Genomic DNA, 22,635 nt, shown 5'->3' with positions numbered 1-22,635 from the left:
CAATAGCCCAGTGTGTGTGTGTGTACATATATACATGTGTGTGTGTGTTAGTGTGTGTGTGGAAGCACTCTCTCATGCCCTCACAATGCTCCATTGTCCCTTGAATCGCAACAGTAATTTATGTAAAGATTCTTTCTCTTCGTCTCATCCATCCCTTTTGTTGCTCTCCCTTTTCTTTCTCCAGTGTGGACTCCTCTCATCCGGCCTCTCTCGTCCCGCCCTCCCCCCTTCCTGTACTGTCAGACTGTGTCCATCTTTTGCTCTTTCTCTCCCTCTGTCACTCCTCCACGCTTCTCTACCTCCGTCTGCCTTTTTTTTTCTCCTCTCCTCACTGTCGTCCCGTATTGATCTCCATTTCTTCCTCCTACACTTTGCGGTCCCTCTCTGTCTCTTTGTTGTCAGCCGTCCATACCATGCTTTCACTTGACTCTTTCATTCTCTGCCTTGTTTCATGTCCTCCCCCTCTTGGTTGGACTGACACCACAAGTTGTAAAAAAGTAAGAAAAAAAGAGCTGATTTTACAGCCACTAAGCCATCTTCTGTGTCTCTCCCTCCCTTTTGTCCCTCCAGTGGTTTGAAATAAATGAGTGAGATGAGAGGAGCACAGGAGAGTGTAATGGGGAAAGAAGAAAACCATCGCTAAAGTTGTGTACCAGCCTACAGGTTTAAGAAAACATCAAATTAATGTCATTCAGTGGGAATATATGGAAAACATTATTAATGCTATGAGCTGCAGTTTCCTGACACTCAAAGCCTCATATAAACACACTCAACCCTTTCATCCCTTAACATGTGGGGCTGCCTGGCCACCACTTCCTCCAACACAGGTGTGTATGCACCGTCCGATGAACTGTAGCATCAAATATTTACATCTATTCTTTTTTTGGGCTGTTATACTTGGCTTCCAGTGTGTGGAACCTGAAGCCAATATTCATTGCTTCAATAGAATAGAAAAATTTCTTACAAGACGTTAAGTGATACACATACCTTTTAGCCACGTATTGAACCTTAATACTTTTTGAGAAATGACAGGAAATTACTGTGCAACGTAGGGCTGTCAAAGTTAACGCAAATTTGTTTAAAGGCCAGTAATTTCTTTAACGCATTCACACAACTTGCGATTTTACGAGTGTAGCTGGCTCAGTTTTAGAGTGAAGATGCTGACATCATATGAAACTAGAAAACGTAAAGAATCCATTGGTACCAACCATGTCATGCCAGCTTGTCACTAAGGAGGTTAATTACGCCTCAAACTTATGCTAAATTGGTGAGAAAAAAACTGTCATGGCCATTTTCAAAGGGGTCCTTTAACCTCTGACCTCAAATATGTAAATGAAAATGGGTTCTCTGGGTACCCATGAGTCTCCCCTTTACAGATATGCCTACTTTATGATAATCACATGCAGTCTGGGGCAAGTCGTAGTCAAGTCAGCACACTGACAGCTGTTGTTGCCTGTTGGGCTGCAGTTTGCCATGTTGTGATTTGAGCATATTTTCCATGCTAAATGCAGTACCTGTGAGGGTTTCTGGATGATATTTTTTATTGTTTTGTGTTGTTAATTGATTTTCACTAATTAATATATACATACATTTGCATAAAGCAGCATATTTGCCCACTCCCTTGTTGATAAGAGTATTAAATACCTGACAAATCTCCCTTTATTGTACATTTTGAACAGATACAAATTTATGATTAATTTGCTAATAATCGCAATTAACTATTTTAATCAATTGACAGACCTAGTGTAACTATAAATCAATTAATAAGTATTATCAATATGAAGTCCTGATCAAGCAGATTATCTGAGTCTTTGGTGTTTAACTCCAAGAGGTAGGGTTATGTAAGGGTAGGATGTTACGCAATTCTGTTTTTAAAGCTTGAACTTAGATTTTTGCTTACAGAGTCATGAACATTTAATATTATAGTGACATACTTACAATTTCAATGCAAGTTTTCACAGGCTTGAAAAACAAAAACATCACGTAGTTCCAGCTTCTTAATTGTAAGGATATTCCACTTTTCTTTGCCTTATGTGATTATAAACCGAAAATCTTTGAGTATTTGACCATTGGTTGAAGCAAACGAGCAAGGTGTCATCTTTTGTTTTGGGAAATTGTGATGGGCATTTTTCACTATTTTTTGATATTTCATAGACAATTTATGGATTCCCACAGAAAATAGTCCAAAGATTAATTGATAATCAAAGTAATTTGCAGCCCTAACCAACCGAAATGTGTTCTGATCAAACCAGAAAAATCACGATTTCTTTTTTTTTTGACTGTATAAAGCTTTTGTATGGCTGCTTGTTTAAAAATTGAAAAACTGATTCATTCAGAAGTTAGGCACAGAAACACACAGGTCCTCTACTCACAGCTGTAGTAGTAGTGGCGCCCTGGCAGGAACTCAAACCCCAGCGAGAAGGGGGTGAACCTCTGGATCTTCTCAGAGAAGCGCACCGGTCCAAACGGAGCGTAGGGGTCGTTACACTCCCACCTCTTGATGGCCCCTCTGGTTTCCACGCAGCCTTGGAAGAAGGTCTCTCCCACCAGGTAGAGGGCCAGCGTCTCCGGCTGCCCGGGGCCCTGGGCCCCCTTGTTTGGGTAGTGTGGGCAGTAGATGTCCAGGTAGTCATTCAGATTCACCTGGACGGACAGTTCTCCTGCTGTTAACCTGGAGGGAGGAATGACAACGACATTAATATTTCACTTAACGATTACAGAGTAATACATGACTGAAGGGGAGAGAGAGGCGGTGATTAAACACAGACTGAGAGAAAGGAGACGGATGACAGGTATTCCATAATCTCTGTGTGCCTGGAGGAACGTGGATAGTTACAGCAGATGGATAGTTCATCAATATTACACATAACGATTACAGGAGGTGATAAAGCAAAGTTGTGCAGGTCTTAAAGAATGTTTTACAATTTGATATATCACAATGATACGACTGCATTTCCAGCGAGGGAGCCGTGTTGAGTGAGAGCAACAATTCCTCATATGCTAATTAAGACCATTGAGGGGAGTTGAGTGTAAAATAAACTCGACTCCCTCCCTGTGCTTCCCGCTCTCCCACCACACAGCACGGATTCACACACACAGGAGGAGCGTACAAACTTATGCGGACGTGCATGCGCATGCACAGCCACGTCTTCAGTCAAGGTTGAGTGGCTTTAGGCATAACAACAACTCTGGACAAGACAGCATCATTAGAACAGAAGAGCTGCATAATGCATGCTCCTTTAGACTGCAGATTCTGACTTCCTGTCAGCTGCGGTATAAAGAGTTCCCCGTGTACAAGCTAATACGGGGGGAAGAGAAGATGTGAGAAAGATTGAGGGAAGTCGATGTAGGACGACGTAAATCCAACATGAAGAAATCACAAGACTTTGTATGAATCATAACAGCGTGAAGAGACAAAGCAGGAGACGATAAATGAGGAGAGAAATGTGTGTGACAAATGGAGGGAAGGGGATGTGAGTGATGGAGTGACACGAGGCGAGGCCCAGAGGAAGACAGATGGAGAGACTGATGAAAAGAGAGATGTTGAGACAGGGTTAGAGCAGAGAGATGGAACAAATAAAAAAAATGAATAAGAAAGCCAGAAGAAGTTGGATGAACAGGTGAAAAAGAGAAGAAAGTAAAGTGTTTTAATTAGCGACCCCAGAGAGTCTGAGTGCAGACACACAGAGAGGAGAACAACGGAGTGGAAGAAAGAGAGAGGAGACGGACTTTAATTGGGCTCCTCTTCGCATGGAGCGCAGGAGGAAAAGAATGAGGGGCAGAGTTTGGCTTGGGCAGAAGGTTCAGGTCCATCAGTGGGAGTCTTTATAGAGGGGTGACAGAGCGGAGGAGAGAGGAAGGGAGTGCTGGGAGTCAGCGAAGGGGAACATGGGAGGGAAAAGGAGCGCGGAATGGGGTTGGGGGGGAGGACGGCGGAGTAGTCTTAAGTTAAGTAGGCGGACAGAGAAGAGACCAAACGAATAAATGAGAGGAAGAATGAGTGCAGAGAAAAGAGAGGAGGAGGAGCTGATGAAAAACTGAAATGAAACGGATAGACGTGACAAGGAAGCAGGAGACCGAGATGGGCCAGCGAATCTGAAGAGAGGGTGTCAAAGATGGATGGAGCAGTGAGAGGAGGAATGACAAGAAGAAGGGGTGCATATTGCACTGCACGACTGAAGAAACTGTAAAAGAAATTTTCGAATGTGGGCGTCATTTCTGAGTGAGATAATGGAGCGGAAAAAGTGTGAGTGTGTGTGTTTGTCGTGGCGTGGATGCAGGTGAGACCCTGGAGGCAGGTCTCACCAAAAGCCGCTTCCTGCTCAATAGCCTAGCGCGCAGAATTGGCGATCTATCAACGCGACAGTACACCATCGATCGGGATCCCTCGCTCAGGACACACACACACACGCTCTCCCCCCCCTGATCAATATCCCCTCTGGGAATGTGTGTGTGTGGCCACGTCCCGATAGCTCTATTACCTGCGTGTGCTAATTACAGCCGAACAAAGGGGGACTTGATTGTCTGGTTAAGGGAACACAAAAGCACATAAGCCCGTGTGAGCACACCTACGCACACACAGCAGCCCTACCTGTGGTGCTTGCTGAGGCTTCTCCGAGTCAGAGAGATGTTTACTTAGGTGCACCAGCTGTGGAAGTGTGTGCGCGCGCATGTGCATATGTAAGAATAGACGTGTGCTGTGTCAACATGCTGGACCCCCTGCTATGCATGTCATTCACCTCAAGCTTCTTCTGCACTGCTCAGGTTCCGTTTCCCCCCGATCTGCATTCCTCCTCACCCTCGATCTCCTCCCTCGTCTTTCCCCACTTTTGGATGACATCCCCCCATCTACTGCTTCAGAAGGCTGCTCTCTCCCTCCTATTTCTGAATCCTCTCTATCCTACATTACCCCTCCTTCCTCCCACAAGCCTCCCAACCTCGGCCATATGCACGCCAGCAATTACAGAGACGGTGTGCTCTACTGATGTCAAACTGTCAGCCCTCTTTCTATCCTCTTCCTCTTCCTTCCTCCCTGTTCCCTCTCTCTCTCTATCTCTCTCTCTCTGGCCCTGGTAGGCTCGGGTACGCCCTAATTACACCCATCTTCCAACCCCTCCTGCCAGCCACCATGCAGCAGAGTGGTGACAGCACAGGGGCATCATGGGAGCACCGAAGGGGCTGTGGGTGTAAAAAGAACAGGAGTGCTGGAGCAGCCTATCAGCGGGGGGGAATCCTCTGGATGCGGAGGAGGAGGTTTGGTTTGGTCCAGTGCTGGAGCAGCAGAGGGGAGAGGGCAAAGACACGGAGCAGCACACACACCCACACATGTGCATTTGAGCACATGTGGGCGTGAATGCACACACACACACGCACACACACACACGCACACGCACACACACACACACACACACACACACACACACACACACACACACAGACATGAAAGCACACCAGGAGAATAAAACATGCTCTATCCCTCATGCCAGAGGGTGATCGGTGACACCCTTCTGAGGACTGGTGCAAGCTCTTGGCTGATAAAGAAAACTCTCGCTGAGGAGCAGAATCAAACACAACATGCTGGGCTCTTCAGTGGGGAACTTGAAAAGGCTAACATTTATCCTTTTTATAATTGCAGGAAATCACATTCAGAATTCAAAAAATGAACATACCCGATGTCCTCCCGATGTGTGTCCATGCTAACGTGCGTGCACACAGAGGCATATACACACATGTGTGTGTGTGTGTGTCTGTGTGTGCAGCTATAATGAAATGCAGGGGGTTGACTGTGGCAGAGACCTTTGATCCTTTAATATGAGAGAATAATTAAAGGAGCAACAATCCCACAACACGGCTTCAGGAATACAGAGCAGATACTCGATCACACAGAGCAGCTGCGTACTATGCATACTGAATACACTTGGGCACTTAACGCATGTACAGCACATAAACATGGCGGCTACAGATATTCTTCTACAATGAAAATGCTAATAACACGCTTACGCTGTGCTGTGCATCCTGAATGAATGTGTACTGTAGGTTTTAATAAACACTTTCATGCTCGTGACGGAACGATAACAAGCCCACAGTAAAAAGTCTGTCGCGGTGGCGACAGGAGGCCGAGAGGCTTGGTGGAGCCGCAGTTCTTCCGTGGTCAGTCACAGCGGGGTGATCGCTAACTCGGCTCACTATGCTGACTGGGCACAGCACGCTGTGGTCACTGTGAACCTTGGCTGGGCATAGCATGAGCTTTAGCCTCTATGGTGGTTGCTGCTGTAGTAACACTTCTGGTGAAATGGATTGGAAGGATCTTTGGTGCTCTCTAGGAGGATGACTTTGTGAAATAGTATTGTTGTTTTTTTCAGCTGTGGTGTAGCAGATGGGTGCGGTTTTGGCGCGCAATGACAGATGAGTAAATGTCAGGTGAGTCATTACTCTCAATGAATAAACCAACATCAACTTTCACATACTGATTGCCTTTGTATTCCAGGTGTCACGGTTGTGTTTTGTTAATCCAACCAGTCACAATGATGAAATCTCAGACCGAAACCAAATCATTTGTACGTAATTGCTGCGATCAGAGAATAGCTCTCACATTGAGTTTAATTCTGGTGAACCTTGACACAAAACTGCTGACCAACTGCCAACTCACCACTGCTAACCTTTGAGTCATATTCGCACCCATGGACTTTATATAAGACGTCACCCATTGGTTTGTGGACTGCCGTTTTGAAGCCCCGAGCTCGGCATTTTGCCCATCGCCATCTTGGTTTTTTGCAACCAGAAGTGTCACGAGAGGGTGGAGTTAAGTATTAGATTAAGGCATTTCTAGGCAACCAAAAAGGTTATAATTAACTTTCATGAACTGAAAACACACTGTGAAAGGGTTAAAGTTTTAAGACGAAAACACAGACAACTCTCAGACCGGACAACACCGTAGTAGCAACCTGTCAATCACAAGGTAGCCACGCCCTAAAGCATCTCCTGCTTTATGGTCTATTTGACTCTAAATGAGACAATAACTTACTAAATGAACAACATGCTGTATTAAAGAAGACTTGAAACTAGCGATTGAGACCATAAACTCATGTTTACAATGTTTACTGAGGTAATAAATCAAGTGAGAAGTAGGCTCATTTTCTCATAGACTTCAATACAATCAGACTTCTTTAGGCAACCAGAGGAGTCGCCCCCTGCTGGCTATTAGAAAGAATGCAAGTTTAAGGCACTTCCAAACATCTCTCAACACAGGTTTAACTAGAGAAGGACAGAAGAATACCTAAACACCAATACATTTTGATGCTTGGCAGGTGAATAAAACCAGACTTTGGAAGCCTTTTAAGGTAAAAAAAAAACATCTGTGCTGTACTGTGGGGAATAATTGATGGAATGTATGAGAGAAGTTTATGACAAAAAGAGCCCAAAGAGAGAAGAGGAGGAAAGAGGGAACAAGGCAGAACTAAAGAGAGAGACATTCTTTCCTTGAGCGTCAGTGACCTCCTGCTCCACAGGCTACCTCATCTTGGAAGAAAAGGAATCATACACCTGTAGTGCTTCACCCATGAGTCAGACAATGAGAGAGACTTCATCTACTGAATGCTGCACCATTTCCAAGAATCTGCGTGGCTCAAATGTTTTTTGTTCCCCATTTCCTGTCTCTTGCTCGATCTTTCTCTGTCTGCACGGATGTAAATCGGAGCAGACTCATGCACACCCCCCCACCTCCCCTCTATGAACTGCACCCCCCTTAACGCCCACACTAAGACCATGCTGAGTCCAGGGCCTAAACACCAATGTTGTGTCTAACCTGGTGCTTACTCCCCTCAACGCGCACAAACAAGGACTTTATCCCCCACCTCTGACCATCTGGGGCCCCCCCGCCACCCTGCCCGCCCAGCTGGCCCGAAAAATCCCTTCCCCGTCCCTCCCTCCGATCTCACACCGTCAACGCTCTGCAGACGCCGCCTCTTTAGATTGTCAGTGTCACCAAACTGTGTGGTGATGACGGTGATCAACCGCTCCTCGCCGAGAGGAAAGAAGGTCTTAAGGGGAACAAGCTGTTGCTCTTTATCTACTCTTTCCTGTTTGGTATGCCTATGTGTGTGTGTGTGTGTGTGTGTGTGTTTCCTTCAAGGTCAGCAGGAAGTGTATTTCCCTGCTACGCCAAACCTTTTGCTTTCTTTTCTATGACTCCTAATCTCAGAATGTGGATGGTATGCGTACTTCCCTCCTCCTTTTTCCCCCCTCTTCCATCTCCATTTGCTCAAGTGTGTGGTTTTTCTTTACATGCAAGCACACACACATGATATGCATTAAGATGTGGGGGAAGCCCTGCTGCCATCAGACGAACCGAACGCCTCTCTGCCCTCAGAAGGGTAGAAGGATAAGAGCACACACACATTGAGCAGCAATATGAATTTGGTGCATAAGCGTTGGCAATTGTGGGTGTGTGTGTGAGTGTGTGTGTGTGTATAGCCTAAGATGAAGTGATTGGATGCACTTTTCTTGCCCTGCAGGCTCCATTAAATGACCAGGAGGCACCGGCCATTCAAACTGTACGGATCAGCAACACACACACACACACCTGCTGCTTCGAGCCCGGAGGGATTCTCAGCCTCAGGTAAAGACAGACCCTATTTTCTGCCTGTTATGGCATAGGTCGTCCTCTGTGTGTGTGTGTGTGTGTGTGTGTGTCCATTCTGCGGGACTCAGCAGCACAACAGGATGTATAGCTACGGCCGTCAGAGCTGAGGCAAATTGCATGATGCGGGCCCACAGGACCCATCAGTATGGAGGCCAATCCATCGGAACCATTTTGATACGGCTGCAGGTCTGCAGAAGCCATCATCTCCCCCCTTTGTGGCAGAGCTCTGTCATGCATAGGCACCGCTCCACACCGTGTGTGGTCCGGTCTGATCCTGAAATAAGCTTTCCAGCGACTTTTCCGGGGAGGTATGAAATTACTGTCCACAATATAAATGGACAAGAGTGCAGCCTCGCAGTCTACGGCATCGTTTTTCTTTTTCACCGCTTGACCAAAAGACACTGGAAATGTTGCCTCACTATGCCCACCAGCAGCTGTAAGTGTTGTGATCTGACTCTCACCTGCTCTGCGTGGAAGGTGGCCACACTTGAAAGAGGAGTGTGAGGCGAAAAAAAGGGGCACGAACAAGAGTTTCAGCTCTCACGCAGAGAGGAGTGGAAAGTGTGCGGCAAAAAGAAATGAGCCTAGGCGAGAGCGGAGTGCACGTACGGCGAGGGGTGTGCGAGGGGGTAAATAAGGTCAGACGTGCCGTTGCCAGGACAACAACCAATCCGGAGCTGGGATTGGTGCCAAGCCAATGCCCCACCCATCCATCCTTCGCTCCATCCGTCTTTTTTCCCTGCATCCCTCTGTCGGACAGCCTAAACCTCAGAGTAATGAGTGCTCTCCATGTTTCTGCAGTCTAAATGGAGCTGCAGTGTAAATACAGGGCTGATCTGTACAGGTGCCAGGCTCGGATACATAAACCTGAATATAGCTACAGTACCTCACCGCTCAGACACCCGACAGGACGGACGGAGAGGGGGAGAGGAAGACAGTGACAGGGATGATGGGTGGACACAAAAAAGCCATGATTCAAACTCTTTATGAAATCTATCAAAGTGTATTGCTACAAAGTGGCAGCTGGGCTGATCCACTGTGTCAACATCATTTATCTCATGTTTATGTGCCAACTTTGCTGTTTGGGCCCTTCAGCTCTGCACACAGTGTCAGAGCAGATAAGTCTAGCTAAATAAAGGGTGTTGTCAAATTAATGTTAACTTTGAAGTAAATAACCCACAAAGGTCTGCCATATTGGGTTCATGCCAATAGAGCAGGTGGTGTATGGCTGAGGGGGAACTGGGCCATCTTGTTTCTATTGATTCTAAACAAATATATAAAGGAATGTAATACTGAGTCAAAAGTAATTGTCAACCGGCTTTAGACTGTAGGACGGAAAATACATTTTTTTTCAAGCAAAAATTCTCTAGTTACAGTTTCCCAAATATGTTCCCCAACTCTGAGGAGTGTTTTTTCCAGCAGGACAATGCTCCATGCCACACAGCCAGGTCAGTGAAGGTGTGGATGAAGGACCACCAGATCAGGACCCTGTCATGGCCAGCCCAAACTCCAGACCTGAATCCCATTGAAAACCTCTAGAATGTGATCAAGAGGAAGATGGATGGTCACAAGCCCTCAAACAAAGCCGAGCTGCTTGAGTCTTTGCGCCAGGAGTGGCATAAAGTCACCCAACAGCAATGTGAAAGACTGGTGGAGAGCATGCCAAGACGCATGAAAGCTGTGATTTTAAATCAAGGTTATTCCACCAAATATTGATTTCTGAACTCTTCCTAAGTTAAAACATTAGTATTGTGTTGTTTAAAAATTAATATGAACTTGTTTTCTTTGCATTATTCGAAGTTCTGAAAACACTGCATCTTTTTTGTCATTTTGACCAGTTGTCATTTTCTGCAAATAAATGCTCTAAATGACAATATTTTTATTTGAAATTTGGGAGAAATGTTGTCAGTAGATTATAGAATATAACAAAAAATGTAAATTTACTCAAACACATACCAATAAATAGTAGAACCAGAGAAACTGATAAATTTGAAGTGGTCTCTTAATTTTTTCCAGAGCTGTATATAATCAACTAATATGATGTATTATTATAGGTTAAGCCACCCAGCAGTATATAAAGTAGTTGAAATTAGCTCCACCTTTACCAGCTGCAACATTAGTGATGAAAACATTAATGCATCAACAATTACAATCCAGTGATATAATATATATGATTCTGAAATGGGACATACTTACTTTTGGTACTTTAAGTTAATTTTGATGCTAAAACGTTTGTACTTATTACTTGAGTAAAATATTGAATGCAGGACTTTTACTTGTAGCAGAGTATTTTTACTTTTACTGAAGTAAAAGATTTGAGTACTTCTTCCACCACTGCCTATCTTGAGGTCAGAGGTCAAGGGACTCCTTTGAAAATGGCCAGGACAGTTTTTTCTCGCCAAAATGTATCGTAACTTTGGAGCATTATCTAACGTTCTTCCCGACAAGAAAACATGACATGGTTGGTAACAATCGATTACCAGTATCTTCACTCTAGCTTTAAAACAGAATAGCGGCCGGGCGTCGGATGAGGAGGTTAATAGTGTGTATTATAAAAGATCAACACTTGATGTTCCTGCATCAATACATTATTCCCACACAAAATATTGTTTCAATTTGTCATCTCTGGTCCTTTTTTCACTGCGACTCGTCTGTCTTTGTCTGCATCTTTATGTTTTTATAAATTATGAGTTTTTGTTTTCTCTTCAATTCACAAAAAGTGTTGTTCTTTATTTTACGGCGAAAATGATTTGACCACTTTGCAGCTGTCAGTTGCTTTACAGACTCGTACTAAAGAACGGCTTGACAGACTTCTTTTATACACAACAAATGCTGCTAATTGGCATTCAACCAAATACGACCCGTCTTTGTAGCAGTGTTTGTAATGATGATAAATCAGTAAAGCGTTTCCATGAGACACATAATACACCACATAATAAACTGTTTTAATAGAAAGTTTTGTCTTGATTTCTTTTAAAAAGTTATTTTATGTTCTTATTCCTTTCTTACGGAGTCCTCTGGTCTTAACAGTAAGTATACGCTCTACACCCTCATCTATTATATTAACTATACTTAACTACACTTATGTCTCAGGTCTTTCAGCGAGGCCCACCTGTGTAAGTGGGTTAAGGAGGACATGCGAGCAACACCCCTTAAAACACACACACACACACACACACACACACACACACACACACACACATTTACTCGAGATACACTCTTCACTAAAGGGTGCTCGCAAAGCAAATACACTCAGCCAATAAATCAGACTTGGCTTTGAGAATCCATCATTTACTAAGTGGGTCACACTTCTGATGCCGTAGACACTCTTTCCTTCCCGTTCTCGCGCTCTGTTTTTGTCTCTCGCACCATGATGCGAAGGTCAATGCTGGATAGGCAACATAGACTATTCATCCCAGGTGTGCTTCCCCTCTGTGTCTGATTATTTGCTGGTTGTTAGTGGTGAAATAGCCCGTTGGAGGGATGGAGATGTCCTTCAGTCACTCACACACACTCAGACACAGTTAAGACATGTCAAGGAAACCTGCCCTAATACTGAATTATTTAAACAGAGAGAAGGAGAAGATGGAGCGAAAGAGATTGGGGAGGCACAAGCGTTGAGGAGTAAATAGAGTAAGCTGACCGCTTCCCGTCCTTCTGACTCCTGGTGAACTTATTTAAAAACGTCTAGACTTGGTTTCACTCCCATCTGCTTTCCTTCAACCCCATCTTCAGCAGGTCTCATTTCCTCCCCCCCTGTCAGTGTGCCTACACCTTCTCGTCCTCTCTTCCCTCCGTTCTTCACCCACTTCGTCCTCCCTCCCCACTCCGTCTTTTTTTCTCTGTTTATCTAAGCACTTTCACGGTCACTGCTTTGGAATCCCAGGAGTCTAAACTGCCCCCCCCCTCTCCCTCCCTCGCAGCCGATCCATGCTTCTCTCTCCCTCTCCATCTTTCTCCGTCACAACGGTTAAGATTCATATCGCTGTGTGCATCGGGGGTATGGAAGGTCCCCCTTATTCCCCCTCAAGGCAGCCAGCTTTGTCCTGTTCTAGTCACGCACAGCCACCCACCGCCACCGCCACGCCCCCGCCCTCACACGCATATTCACACCAGAGGTAGGACACTGATGTCTAATACCAATCGTCTCAAAAAAGAGACTCGAAATTAAATTGAGACTTTTTAACAAAATCCGTCCGTTTGGCTTCAAGGCTGTGTGTTATTTATAAACTCAATACAGCAGCTCCAGTACATTAGCTTATCCATTGCTTTGCAGCGTGTGAAATTAAATCCATGCTTTTTAACATTTGTGCTGATATGAGTGGACGCCATTCTCCGCCGCCTCAAGGCCGGATGCCCCCTGAGTTTCTTGGAAAGGCCAGTTGAGTTCCACAACGCCGACGAAGGGTTCAGACACAATAAGAAGGAAGGAGGGGGGGCTGGATTTAGGAGCACAGGGGGAAGGAAGTGGTGAGCGTCAAGAGGAGAGGTGCAGACGGCGGTCTGACATAGTGCTAACAACACAGCCTGACGCTGGACTGGGATTAACTGATTAATTTGGGATTAAAAATGACTGGGCGCGACTTTAAGTAATGAACCACAATGACCCGAAATTACAAGATTGACAGTCAGGAGGTACAGTACAGTGTGGGCGAGTGTTTTCCACTGTAAATCCGCTGCAAAGTAAGCACAAAAACCCCACTTGTTTAGGCATTCAGTATCTACCTCTGATGAAGAACAACACCGCTCCCAACTCCGTGCTGAAAGAAAATCCATCAGGGAACCTCCTTGAATGTAAAAAAAATATAGTGAGTAAGGGATTTTCTGACTTTCATGACTAGGCATTTGTCACCGGGTGTATTTTTTGGGAGAATGCTGCTGATTAATTCCGCAATCATAAACACGCAGCTTCTGCTCCTGTGTTTTGAGAAGCGCGCCGCGTACGAGAACTCCATTTCCAGCTGAATAGGAGAGCAATGAGATTCATGAGTTCCCGTGGTACAAGGCCACAGCTATGGAGATTTGGGACAAGGCTATTTCCCCCCCTCTTCCATTCAGCACAACATTACCGCCACTACTACTCCGGATGCTCTCAGACTGTGAATTACAGCCATCTGATCATTTCTGATGAATATAACAAAACATGCTTTTGGACAGTGACAGAGAGCAATTCATCAAAAAATGAGTTTACATAAAAAAATATGTAAAAAATAAACGTAATCAACTTAGCCCCAAAGGAAAGGTAGGCTATTTGTACAGTACGCGCTCCTTACTCTGCATACTAACGTGTCAGCAGCCTGTCAGCGTAGTAGTAGATGGTACCTTATAGCATCCCACAAAAGCAATAACATATGCACCATACTGCGCTCATCTAGCCGCACAACTGCAGGTTGATCAAAGAACTAATTCTGGAGAAAAAAAAAAAGTCTACATTCCTCATAAATAAAAGATTTGATTGGAACAAAATGTTAAAGAAAAAAAAGGGGCAGAAAAAAGAACAAGGAAGTAGAGAGAAAAAATAGCAGTCAGAGTACCAGGAGACAGGGATCAAGCTGCGCATTACTGCACAGCCGGAGATCATGTGGTACTGGTTATTGCTACAAAAATAACACATCCAAATATGCTGGCACACACACACACACACACACACACACACACTCATATCTCATCATCTTACTGTAAGCCTCAAAAAAATATGAGCGCAGGCATGTTTGGATAAGCACACGATCCCACATTCCATTCATATTTTGACCTTTTTTTTTTTACTCGTAACGAGACTGTAATTTTACAACATGCATACACAATATGCTTAGTCAACACACACACTAACCAGGAAGCAGTGTCAGATCTAAATGGGGGTGTGATTCCTACTCGGGCTCTCCCCAGAGTCCGAGCAGCCCCGTGTGCGAGTGTGTATGCAGGCAGGGCGATGCTACTATTGGTAGTGTGTGTCTGTACCACACCTGTACACGAGCCTGCGTCACCGAGTGTGTGTGTGTGTGTGTGAGTACAGAGGGAGGGGAGAGAGAGGGGGGGGGGGTTGCTCCTCCTCACGCCTGCTTGTGACAGTGATAGTAATTCCTGCTGACATCCTTTCTTCCCTCTCTCCCTCTCTCCCTCTCACCTCATCCCTCCATCCCTGGGGGCCTTCCCGAGCTGTTTTGGGAGTTGAAATCTGTTGACTCTTTCCCTACCATCCTCTCCTTAACGCATTCTCCATCCCTCGCTCCCTCCACTGCAGGTCTAATGTTTTTTATAATCTCTGGGGGGCTGACGAGAAAAAGGGAAGCAGAGGGGGAGCGTGTATATTCGTATGTGGTGTGTGTGGTATGTCAGCCCCAAAAAGAAACAAGAGAAGAGGAATGTGTGTGTTTCACATCACTGGGGGCTGGAAAGTAGGCTGTGCTGCCATACTTCTGGGAGGCAATGGCAAAATAATATTAGTTTTTTGTTCCAACCCGTGGAAAAGTCGCCCCAAAAAAAAAAATCATACAGTAGTATTCAAAATATCTTTGTCATGTGATCCGTCTCCTCTGGAAATCACAAAGCGCAGGATGAAAGGTGTTTTTTAGGAACTGGGAATATAGCTGACAAAAAGTGTTTCTTGAAGCGCATTTTATGAGAAGGTAATTCTGATAAGCTTTCTAAAAAGGTACCATACACAAAAGTTATACACCCCCTACACACACACACACTCATGTTCACACCCCCCTTCAAGTATTTTTATCTAAGCATCTCTTTGTTGTGTCTAGATAAAGTGTAGTGGAGGTGTGCTTTTCTAGCAGGTTTATTAGTCCATAAAGTTTGTTCTGGTGTGAAGACGGCCGCTCCTATTTCTCCTCTTGAGTTGTTAGTTAAACCCAGTGACATACTAGGACTGTGTATTGGTGTCATGATACAGGGGTTACGATTTAATATATTGCGATACTGTAAGCAAGACGATATATTGTGATTTTTTAAATCTAATTTTAAACTGTCATAGTATAAAGAACACACCATCATATGCATAAAATCTGAGTAAACAAAAAGTGGGATCTACATTTATTACAGTCCCTGTAACATCCATCATCATAGCACTACTTTGAGAGGGCGTGTATCTCTGCAAATGAAATCAAGTATTGACTGAGGTAATCTTTGCATGTAGACGATTGATGAAAAATCAATATAGTGTTTTTGAGAATCAATATAGTATCACAAAACATAGTATCACTCCGTATTTTCGATATTATCTTACGCCCTATGGCATACTGAATCATTTAAAGTTAACGGATATGCATATTAAACACAATCCAAAATTGCACAAGTAGGTCACATGGACACCTTAGCACTGTGTCTCAAAATCTGTGGCTTGTAAGACGGAAATCAGATTTTTAAAGACAAGATTCTCGAGGGTTTCGCTTAAAAAAATGTTGAAAATGAATGTTCTTTCCTTCCTGGCTGCAAACAACAGGGCTCATGTAGTGACCAAAACTAAAGTAAACCATCGCACACCACGTGACCTGTAACAATATAAATCATTCATGTCGTTCATATAAATAACAAGTGTTTCATCATCAAGTGTTTCATCAGGTTTGATGAGTAAAAATCAGACATTCACATCCAAAAACATGGAAGGAAGACTATAGCTACTATTGTACTGATGAACATTATCTATGGACAACACACAGGCTAAGTAAAGAGAGCTTTCGGAGTGACTATGTCCTTAAGCACCTTTGAAGACTTGCTGTATATGATGGCGAACATGTCTCAGTGTCCTCCTGGCAGCGAGGAGCTTGTATGCTACAATAATCCAGGTTCCTGCTACAGCCTTTTGCTCTGCCTGGGTCAATACTAATTCAATTTCTGTCTCAGGGAATTCCCAGGTTGCCTCTTGGCAGGATTTCTGAGCCGAGTGGAAGAGCGTTGTGCGAGGTTATATGTACTTGAGAGTGTGTGTCTGTCTGCCTGCCTGTGCGTGCATGTGTGTGTGTGTGTGTGTGAAATTCTATAAATGCACGTTGGCTAAACAACCGGCAGATTGTGTTATTTTGTTTCCCACATTTGGAGTTTACATATTCTCACGCCACAATTTAATTGCTGTTTTTGTGTGTCAGAGAAACACACAGTTGGCCCGACACCTACAACAATGCCAGCTCATTGTGTGCCATGAATGAATGAATGAATGAATGAGTGAATGCGCTCCCGCTCGGTGCTCACCAACAGCCCCTTTAACCACCATAACCACCCTCTTCACACACATACGCCACAGCAGCCATTTTGTGCCAGAGCCAGGGCTGCGCCGTGCCAACGGAGCGGCAGACGACACCGAAACCTCATTTCATTCCACAGCTGTTCCGCGCCACTTTGGAAAACGGTCGTACGATACAACTTATTACAGCTTAATGCGACCTAATATTGATGTATGTGTGTACACAGGGCGGCGCGGGGGAGAGAAATTGGGAAAGAGATGGGTCCATATGCAGTGTGGCGATAATGCGAGGAGCCCGGCGATAATAATCTGGGTGTTAAATTGGTATCGATTGACTAAATATCCTGACCAGGAGGAGAGAGCGGCCATTCTTTCATGCTTGTACACCGTGTCTGCTCCGAGCTGCACTGTGACTATCTGATCCATTTTAATACAGACATCCTCACCGCTAGGCCTCCGCCTAAAACCTCATTTTCAACACAGTGTGCTTGAATCTCCCTGCGTGTGTGTATCTCCGCTTTCAATTCAGTGGCAAAGATTATTTTTGTGGTGAAACTTTTATGTTGGTTTCACTCAACACTAAACAGTAAAAAAATGGAGAATTACTGATGTCACACAGATACACGCACAGTTGGTAGTCACCTGTAAAAATTCACTTCACAGAATGTGACACTTTGGAGCAAAAGACATGGTTGCACAATACTCTATCTGCATGCCAGCCCAATGCCCCACCTTTAAAAAAAAAAAAAACAACCGAGGCAATAACATGCCTTTTCCCTCCAACACTTCAGTCACACCTAAAAATCAACTAACGAGTGGAAACGAAACAATGACCTACTTAGACGAGAGGCCGGCGCAGCGGTTGGTAAATGTTCCCACAGCCGCACGCCGGAATTGAGAGTTTTTTCCAGTCAAAGCCACTTTCACTACTTTGCTGTGAGCGGAAAAGAAATCTTGTAAAACCTTGTAAAAAACATGAATCATGTACGAGATCACAAACGAATTGAAACTTGTGTGTGTGTGTGTTTTAATAGGGCTGGGCATCCTGGTGCATTTCTGGGTTTTGTTTTTCCAGAAATTTATCACACTCGATCTCTTCTAGAGGAAGTAAAACCAGCAGGTCAGTTCCAAAAGCACACTTACACACACACACATACACCTCTAACAGAGCTATTGTTCCACTGAGATGAACTTCAACCAAACAACAATGTCACCAAATGTCAATTCACAGGCGCCTGCGCGTCACTAAAATCACTGCCTCGCATTGTTTTCCGACAGAGATGAAGAAGCCCGAGTGTACACAAAGTTAACTCATCCGCAGTTTACCTCCAGATAATACACTCAATACCACAAACAAACAGACAAAGCACATTTACGGGAGACAGATAAGGTACACAATGACACATCTCTGGATCTACGCCGACCACAGCGCGGCAGCGAGGGAGACAATAGGCATTGACACAGAAAAGGAGGGAGACATTGATACAGTTAGATGACAGATGAGGAGAGGGAGAGACGTGGAGAGAGAGAGAGAGAGAGAGAGAGAGAGAGGGGAGAGAGATAGCTTTGTTAGCAGGACAGGGAATAAAGTGGTAATTACCTCACTGTGGGTTTGTTGATTATAGTTCAGCCAGGTTCTCCATGTTAATCATTTACCAGGGGAAGACAGAGATTAGTACAGAGACAGACACAGAGACAGACACAGAGAGGAGAGATAGCAGGCACTGTGAGAAATACATTCATTTGCAGGAATAGACACACACACACACACAGACACACGGGTGAAGAAATAATAAAAAATAAATAAAATAAGAAATCAGTCTGGAGGTGCAATCATCTCCTCTGACAAGACACAATTACAGACGCTGGCTGCTTTCACTTTACTGTACACTGCATGTGTGTCTGCTCGCCCACTGATCATGTGTGTGTGTGTGTGTGTGTGTGTGTGTGTGTGTGTGAAGGTATGGCATGCAGAATGTGATTTACTTTGGTATTTAAACTAGATCATTCATGAGTGCACACAAAGGGAAATGATGCATAAACAGAGCAGAGATTACACGGAAGACTTATGAGGGCTGCTTTCAATAAAGATACAGAGGAAACCAATACAAATATTCATCTCCTCACGCAACAGTTTAAACATGCTTCACTGGCTCGGAGCTCGCCCTGAGCTGTTGTCAGAGGAGGGGAGAGAGACACCGGCAGCAAGAAAGAGAGAGAGAAAGAGAGAGTTCAGAGGGCTCTGGTGTAAATGCTTTAAAGGTCTGTGTCCAAACTTGCAGAGTGAGTTCCAGTGTGAGCAAGAGATAAAGATATAGGTAGGAGAAATTGGTTATAATATTCCTATTGTGCGGCATCTCTCTATGTTAAAGACGTCTCTCTAATTGACACCCAGCTAATCCACAGCTCTGCAAAAGAAAGACTGGAAAACAAGAGTTTGAGCTGCGATCCAGAGGAACTGTTGCAACAAGTTCCCTTCCTGCCATGTCGGATAAGAGGGAAAGCAATAGTAGAGGTATGAGCCAAGAAAACCAAGGGCAAGTCAGAGGACAGGGGGAATGGAGTAGCTGATTTAAAGGTTCAGGTTTGGCTGACATTGATTCTTGTTCCAGATGTACGAGCAGAACATATATGGGTGGCAAAAGCCTCTTTCAAGCCAAAAAAAATCCTTAAAGTTCTGGTGTGAACTTCCTGACAAATCCTGAGTGAATTAATGAGAATGAATGTAGCACAAGAAGCACACACTGTTGTTTTCAGCAAATAGGCTGGTCAACTTATTTGGTTTTAAAGCCCACCGTGGGCACAGAGGAGGGGGCTGAATATACCAATAAACTAGTCTCAGCTTGCTATTCAGGGGAGAGCTGATACTGTCAGCACACTCAAAGCTTAGAGCACCGCGGTTATAACATTTTACTAACCTTTAACTGCTCCAGGAAGTAAAAAAATAATTTCCCCTCTAATAAGGAACTATCGCTCTGAGAGAAACGCCGTTATAAAACTGAGAACGGTCGTAAACGCCGCTCATGAAAAATCATAAAAGGGCGATGGAACCACTTGAGCCCCGCAATGAAAGCGAGGGCCAGGGTATCTTTGATTCCACGATGTCCGATGCTGACCCCGCAGTCGAGTCTCTCACTTCCATTTCAGAGCTCCAATCTGGAGGGTGCTAAATGTGTGCTGGTTAAAGTGCTTCGCCGAGCCTTTGTTACAGCCGTATTAGCCAGCGAAAGAGCAGAGCAACAAGGCCCTTCAGTCTCCACTTCACTGCCCCTGCTTCATTAAAACCATAAATCTAGATGTCGAAAGAAAAGGTGACGGCCAGAGAATGTCTTCTGTCATCCGTATTAAAGAGGGGTTGGATTGGTCGCCGGCTACAGTTATGTTATATACGAGCTAAGCCTTTAATGTAATGTCTGTAACGGCAGTTTTTTGTGTCAGCGATGGCAGGAACAATTAATTTCCTACATCGTCAACATTCACAATGAAGGTTGAACCAATGGAAATGAGCACAAACAACATTCTGCTAATATGTTCCCATAAATTTAAGATATTCAAACCTACATTAATTGATTTTGAAAAACACAACATCGACATATTAGCTTGTAAAGTTGTGGTGTTAGCAGTAAGCAAACGTGCTAACACCACATGTCCAACAAGCCGTGTTTCCGGCAGTGGCAACCTGGGGTTGTGTCTAGAGGTTAGGCATTGACCTCTAATAGTTATGGTTAGGATAGGTTGTCGGGCAGCAAGTTTTGCGAGAGTTTTCATACGTTTTTAGGTTACGTTCTAGACACGACCGCAACCAGGTCAAAGTCCAAAATTCACTCTCTTCTAACACCGAATTCACACCAGGTAGCGGCGATATGCGGCTCGCCGCAATAATTACATTTTGCTGCAGACAGGAGTCGTATTCATGTGTTTTTAGGCGGGAATAAATTCTTTGTAACATAGGTCAACGTGTCACAGGAGTCACAGGATCTGTTTACTGATAGACTGCAGGTATTCTCTGGCTGCACTTCGCCGCTAAGAGTTAAACTTTCTCCAACTTTTAGTTTGGCAGCTGCAGCTCGCTGAGATCGGGAGCGGCTGCCGCAGTCAGTGCATGTTAGCTCGCCACAGGCCCCACTTCGCCATTGCTCTGGTGTGAATTCGGCGTAAGGCCAATATTTGCTCTGTTTTGTTTCCCACCAACTTCTGAGGGATATATCTGGCTCTCTAACTGCTCAATGCTCCACTAGTCGCTAACTGCTGTTTGGTGTTGACCAGGTAGCTTATGAGGCTTTATCAGAGCTATTTCGCCACAAACAACGGTGATGAAAGCGGTGAAACTGAATCAAAACAGTAAAGTTACTGCCTCATAAACCAAAACAATGAGCTGAAAGATGCTAAAACGCTCCGTAGAGCTGAGAGAATCCTTTCACATAACACATAATAATCTGGTCTATTGTTAACTGATTGGAGCATCTTTAAGAAATGAGACAGTTGAGAATAATAGCTGAAGTTTAAAATATGACAACTTTGTGGAGAAATAAACAAGAAGCCAAAATGTGGTTATTTTGTGATCTCGAGTGCCCTGAGTGGAGTCCTGGAACCTGCAGTGCAGCGTCATGCCAACCAAAAGCATCGCTCTCCTCCTGTCCCTGCGCTCCTTTTCCCTCGCCAGGCTGCATTTACAGGCCTCAGGACAACCTGGCTGGCTGGCTGGCAGCTAATAGAAAATATGGTATGGGAAAATGACTGAGGCTCAACTAATCACACCGCCAATATCCATCACTGGGCAGGAGGGAGTCGTGAGAGATAAAGGAGAGCGGAGGAGGAGGAGGAGGAGGAGGATGAGGAGGGGGGAGTGCAGACAAAAAAAAATGAAAAGGAGAGCGGGATGTAACAAGGGAGGTAATGAAGAGTGAGGAGAGGAGAGGAGAAGAGAGGAGAGGAGAGGAATGAAAAAGGAGTCCTAGCGGTAAACCCAGGGGATTGTGGACCGGGTGCAACATCACGGCTCCGCTGATAGCTTTGTGATTGGGTGGTGTTGCTGATGAGAGTGATTCTCTGCCACAGTGGGTTACCCTCCGCCGCGATGCTGATGGCATTGTGATTGTGTGGTGTTGCAGCCAACTGTGTGGCCCTGCCACAGACTGTGACCATTCATCCCTGAATCCCTGGGGAACAAGAAGGTGCTTCCTAATCCTCACAGTGTTCCTCCCCGACACATTTCAGTTGGATCCCAATTACAGGACTGGGTTTTACCCGCCTGGACACACTGGATACCACCTCGGCTGACACCGGTACAGGATGAGCCCCGCAGACGTGACAAAAGGAGCCCTCGGGGAAATTATCCGTCCCGGGAGTCATATCTCTGTACATTTGTGCATCCACAAATGTAAAACACAAGACAAAACAGCCACAGACAGAGCGGTCTCTCTCTGTGGCCAACGGCTATTAACTAAAAAGGTCATTCATCTGAAAGAGTGTTTAGGGATTCGGGCCTTACGGAGAGCGAGAGTCTCTAAATAAGCAGGTGAGAGTGTGTTATTTTGGGCAGTGGCCCTACTGGCCCTGCAGTCTCCCACCTCAACCCTTCAATTAGCCAGACGGGAACACCTGGATCAGCAGGTGAGCCTCACTCTGCCTGGCTAATGGCCCCAATCAACACACACACACATACACCATCCCATTATCCAACTACATACTCGCTTACGCACAGCAGACTTTAATATACACCTGTGTCCTCAGAATGCTATCTAGGACACGATTTAGAACAAACACTTACTGCTGGCATGCTATAAGTGGAATAATGACCACCTCC

The 22,635-nt window shown here is 44.8% G+C and overlaps 1 protein-coding gene across 2 annotated transcripts in view; it reads right to left on the bottom strand.

Moving 5' to 3' along the window:
• Positions 1 to 22,635, bottom strand: part of si:dkey-246i14.3 (ephrin-A4) — a 35,675-nt gene that overhangs the window by 11,116 nt on the left and 1,924 nt on the right. Inside the window, exons 1-2 of one of the 2 annotated variants that reach the window (XM_037784637.1) lie at positions 4,740 to 4,984; positions 2,373 to 2,671 (exon numbers count right to left, since the gene is read on the bottom strand). In XM_037784637.1, the coding sequence (XP_037640565.1) occupies positions 2,373 to 2,671; positions 4,740 to 4,840 (400 nt within the window). In that variant the 5' untranslated portion in view covers positions 4,841 to 4,984. Of the gene's footprint in view, positions 1 to 2,372; positions 2,672 to 4,739; positions 4,985 to 22,635 lie in introns of those variants that run through there. The other variant, XM_037784636.1, reaches the window with a different exon arrangement.

The sequence above is a fragment of the Sebastes umbrosus genome, chromosome 11 (genome assembly GCF_015220745.1).
Source record: "Sebastes umbrosus isolate fSebUmb1 chromosome 11, fSebUmb1.pri, whole genome shotgun sequence".
Lineage (NCBI taxonomy): Eukaryota > Metazoa > Chordata > Actinopteri > Perciformes > Sebastidae > Sebastes > Sebastes umbrosus.
The sequence above is the reverse complement of the archived record's forward strand: the minus strand, read 5'-3'. Positions and strand labels throughout refer to the sequence as shown.